The 4,849-nt window shown below is 58.1% G+C and overlaps 2 protein-coding genes across 2 annotated transcripts in view; one reads left to right on the forward strand and one right to left on the reverse strand.

Moving 5' to 3' along the window:
• Positions 1 to 3,046, reverse strand: part of LOC113217974 (JNK-interacting protein 1) — a 22,041-nt gene extending 18,995 nt beyond the window's left edge. The window contains exons 1-2 of the mRNA XM_026438088.2: positions 3,038 to 3,046; positions 2,560 to 2,948 (exon numbers count right to left, since the gene is read on the reverse strand). Of these exons, the coding sequence (XP_026293873.2) occupies positions 2,560 to 2,948; positions 3,038 to 3,046 (398 nt within the window). The remainder of the gene's footprint in view (positions 1 to 2,559; positions 2,949 to 3,037) is intronic.
• A 741-nt stretch (positions 3,047 to 3,787) lies between these two features.
• Positions 3,788 to 4,849, forward strand: part of LOC127751448 (tryptophan 5-hydroxylase 1-like) — a 20,420-nt gene continuing 19,358 nt past the window's right edge. Inside the window, exon 1 of the mRNA XM_052275030.1 lies at positions 3,788 to 3,836. Within this exon, the coding sequence (XP_052130990.1) occupies positions 3,788 to 3,836 (49 nt within the window). The remainder of the gene's footprint in view (positions 3,837 to 4,849) is intronic.

Raw genomic sequence — 4,849 nt, forward strand, 5'->3', positions numbered from 1 at the left:
CCCCCCCTCACCCTTCCTTTCTGCCCTGTCTCCAGGCCCTGTTCTCCAGGGCCCGCGCCCTCTACTCCGGCACCCACACCCCGTATCGTAACCTATTAACTCTAGAGGACAGTCGCAAGGCGCGGGGGTTGCGAGGATACGCCTCCAACCCGGCCCCACGCCGCTCTCCTACCCCGCCCCACCCCGCGCAGCACAGCAGCAGAAGCAGCAGCACCCCGCGCTAGCCTTCGCTGCAGCTTTGCGACGGAAAATGGGAAAGTAATGTTGTTAGACGACGGCGGGGAGGGCGCGGCGCGGGCATAGGGGTCCGTTGTGGCGAGTGTCTCCAGCGTTGCCTCCAGCGTTGCCTCCAGAGGCGACCTCCGGCTAACGGCGCAGTGCGGTGAGGCTCACCCAGAAAAATGGAAAGTTGTCGAAACCATCCCATGGTTCTTTCAGGGATAACTATATTCTTTTAGGGATAACCATATTTTATGGTTTTCCCTGAAAGAACCATGGGATGGTTTCTACAACCTTATTTTATGGTTGTCCCTGCAGCAACCAAAAGGTTGCAACAACTTTTCATTTTTCTGAGTGGGGGGGGGGGAGGGCTTGGAGGGTGGGGGAGGGGGCGTCCCCAGGATAAAGTTGCAATTTTACCAGGGGCTTTTCCCTTCCTCCACCCCTTAGTCCTGCCCCGACTACCCGCACCCCCATCCCCTCTCCATCTCTACCCCCTCCCCGTCGAGGCACGCCGTCCTAGAGTGACGTGGAGTGTACCCAAATGCCAGACACTTGCGCCCTTTCAGCTCGCCGCCGCCTGTGCCCCCTGTTCCAGCTGCCCTCACCCCCCCCCAGAGGAACCCGACACACGACGACCCTCGAATCACACTTCATTTTCCTCGCCAACGACGTTTTGGGACAGTGATGCGTAAGGAAGTCGCAGCAGGTGTCCGAGCAGGTCGTCAAGGTCACGGTCACGCCGTCCACAGCCGACACTTGCGGCGGGGGCGGGCGGGGGAGACGACGGACGGACTGCCGAGCGACGCTTTATTGCGTAAACAGTGACACATGTGGGCCAGCGGGCCAATGTCGCCCCGGCCTCGAGGGAGGCCGTGTTCGGGGCCGGCCAGGTGGGGAGATAAGCCCCTCGCCCTCCCGCACCTGGCCACCTTGCCCCCCGCGAAGCCCGGCCCGGCCTGAGCCTCAAGCTCACGCGCCCGTGAGGAGGACGGCAGGGCGTCGTCTTGTTGGGACTGCGGTGGGGTTTAATCTACGCGCTCTACGCCGTCGAGACCAACACACACATACACACACACCTGCAAAGTCGATGGAACGAGGAATGAAAACAGAAACAACCTTGGCTTGTCCGGCGCCAAGCCCGCGGTACAGTTCTGGCGAGCGTATGCAGCAGTCCCCCCCCCCTTTCTTCCCCTTTCCCCCAACCGCCCTTAATAAGACGCCTGAGGCAACTCGCAGTGCAGATCGTCTGGCAGTTGGCAAAAACCTCGGTATGACCAACCCCAAAATTAGATCCTGGCCACGCCTACCCACCTGCCCACAGGTAAGTCTTAAGCTTGTCTGCAAGTCTTCCCTGCTCACCCTCGTGGACGCAACGACTGAATACGGAAGACGTGGGCAGGACTCCGAAGCAGCAGCTCGCCACTCTGCTTCACCGCACCGCTCGGGCGTACCATTCGGATACATTTACGCCGTAACGGTGGGTCTTTTCTACTACCCAATCGCAGAGGGATCCTTTGATGTAAACATCATACGTCATAGCCAGGTTGTGGTCGAACTTTGCTGCTTCCCCCAGACCCTTAAAATCCCAGCGGCACTGGAGTAGCATAATGTCCGTGATCTCTCCGTCGTTAACCTCTTCTGCTACCCTTCAGTTTTTTTGTCGTGTTTTTTTTTTTTAATATCACCTTGAGGTTTTACGCTACCACGCACGTTTATATTGAGATTTGTGACGCAAAAAATGTGAAAATCAGAGAACGAACAAGAAATTCCGTACTCTGAATTACGCGCGCATAGGCCTAACCTCAACACGTCGTTGCGACGGAGGACATACATGTTTTCTCGTACCCTCACTGCAGTGCTTTTCGAATCGGTTGGTCACCGCTCGAGATCCTCATCGGGAACCAACAGGGGGCAGAGAAATGCATAAAAGGGTTTTCAAGTTCCAGATGGGTCGTGCGTCCGTCAGCTGGGTGACTTCATTCATCCCTCTGTGCACCCCCCCCCCCCCTCTCATGCTCACCCTCTGCAGGGCTGCACCACAGCATCCCGCCGTGGGGGGTCGCCTCGCGGACCCGCGGGCCGGACCCTGGCTCTGACAACGCGCTCCCGCGGTCCAGAGGCCTTCATGCAGACCCCCTACGTCCTGCGACACCATTCAACGGCCCTCGCAGCCCCCGCGGGGGCCCTGGGGTTGCGGGGACTCGGGGCGCCATGCTGGTGGCGGAGCAGGGGTTGCACCAGGGTGTCCTCGCGGGGCCACGCGCGCCCGGGGAGGTGTTGGGGAGCCCGCATTGGACAGGACGGACGACAAGCAGGTCGAGATCGCGGGGTACTCACGTGTACGCTTGTGTCGTCGTCTTGATGTGCTGCGGGAGTCGTTCGAAACACTGGCGGAACTGTTCGAACTCCGTGTCCGCCATGTTTGTTTTCTGCGTCGGCCACCACCCCACTGGCCTGGGTGGCCTCAGCGTGCAGCGGAGCGCCGTGGCGCCAGGCGGGGGGCGGGCGCGGGGGCGGGCGCGGAGTGAAGGGGGAGGCGCAGGATCGATCGCCGCCCGCGAGCCGTTCCGGGTGGCGCGCACAAGGCGCAGGGCTTCGCGAAAGGCTTCCCCCAGGACGTCGCGGCGACGCCAGCGCCGCGGCTGGACGTGGCTGGAAGCAGCGCGCGAGCGGGCAGGACGTCGCGCCCGACGCGCTCGCGCCGAGGTGCGGTGCGCTGGCGTCCTCTACCGGTCAGGACCGGAGTGGCGAAGGGGGAAGCTCTAGGAGGTGTGGAGTGGGGCAGTACGACCCCCCCCTTCCCTTCCCGTTTCACCTTTACCATTCACGTAGGGAATACTCAGGATTTGTGGGGTCTGAACCGGAGGCGCGTTGGAACTCCAAGTACTACTAGCAGAAGTTGTTGAAGGTCACGACCCTGGTACTCGGCCCGTCCGGCCCCGGCGACATGTTGCACCGGACGTGTTTGGCCTCGGCGGGCGACCACGTCTCTGTCGGAGCATCGCCACCGACAGGCGCCGACAGGCCGGCCCTTAGCCCCCCTGCACCCAGAAAACTGAAAAGTGGTGAAAACCGTATTGTTGGTTGATGCAACTCATATGCTGTTGTTGCCTCAACCATATTTTATGGTTGTCTATGCAGTAACCAAACGCTGCGGTTGATACAACTTTTCCTTTTTCTGGGTGTGGCCGGCAAGGGCGTTCGACGTGGGCGAGCGGACTGCCGACGAAACGCTGGTTTGAGAGGCAAAGGCAGAAGCCGTATCCTTTTGGTCATAAAATGCTACCGGCCGTTAGGTTCATATAAAGAGGACTACATTACTCCACTCAGACCCCAAATGGTCCACACACAGTGTGGGTGATCCGCGCCGTGGGTTCTTTCTGCTTAAACTGTACCGGATTCATGCGTGCGGACGGGTTGCATACTCGCACGGGGCCGTAAGGCGCCATGGCGAGCCTATTGCCTATCGTCGCTCGCCATGGCGCCTTACGGCCCCGTGCGAGTATGCAACCCGTCCGCACGATAGGCCAAACAAAAGTAAAAATATCATTTTATGACGATGACCATGACCAAAAAATACCCAAAATTCTACGAGTTCGGCCAACTCCGAAACGGTTGAACCACATCAAAATCCCCTTTGCATATTGATTTTAGGTACTAAGAGGTACAATCTCAATTTGTTTGATCCAAACCGATTCTGCCATCTATTTCCGTTTTGAAGTTTTTGACATAAATCTTGAATTCAGAAAGAAGTTATTTTCAAAAACAGTTTTTTTTTTGTGTGTGTGTGTGTATGTGTATGTGTGAGAGTATTTTTTTTCTGCCACTGATTCCAAAACACTTTTGCCCACCCGGTTAGGGCTCCAGAGGCCGTCAAAGTTGAAGTTTTTCAGAAAAGCGGAAAACTTCAAATGGCTCTAGCTCGACTCCTGGTTGAGCTAGAGCGGAACGCAAGTCACCGTTGGATACAAAACAAAGAGGACTACAAAACCCCACTGAGTGTGAGAGCACCAGAGGCCAAAGTGGGTCCAAATAATTGTGGGCTCCCTATAGCTGGATTTACCCAACAGTTGCAGAAACACAACCCTGAGCGACCCTGAGGGCCTGGCAAACCTACATGGAGAGGCAAGAATATCTGCAGAAATACAGAAACTTAAGGCGTCTACAGATTTCGACGCTATTAATTGCGAACTCCGTATAGTGCGTGAAAACACACCACGCACCAACCCCAAGGCCCCGGTGTTGTTCCCTTCTTTTCATGGAGCCTTGTTTTAGATAAAAACTGCCTTGCTGCTCGTCCTGCTCGGTCCTGCTGCAACGCCTAAAAATCGCAGGTCTTTTGTCAGGGGAGGCAGGAGGCAGGGTTCCCCCCTCCCCCCCTTCCTCTCTCCCGCCCCACCCTCGTAGAGCTGGAGGGGCCCACGTCCACCCTCTCCAGCCGAGCAGAGGCCGGCCTGGTCCGGCTCCAGGGCTGCCGCTGCCGCTGCCGCCGCCACCGCTGCGCAGGCCCTGGGAGGCCCTTGATGGCTTGTATATTTGGTCTTTGCCGATTGAGGCCCCGAGAACAATCGCCCCAGCTCCTCTGTGAAATGAGCCACCGACCAAAAGGGGGGGCTGGGGAAGGGGG

Source organism: Frankliniella occidentalis, unplaced genomic scaffold (assembly GCF_000697945.3).
Source record: "Frankliniella occidentalis isolate FOCC.00 unplaced genomic scaffold, Focc_3.1 Scaffold495, whole genome shotgun sequence".
Classification (NCBI taxonomy): Eukaryota; Metazoa; Arthropoda; class Insecta; order Thysanoptera; family Thripidae; genus Frankliniella; species Frankliniella occidentalis.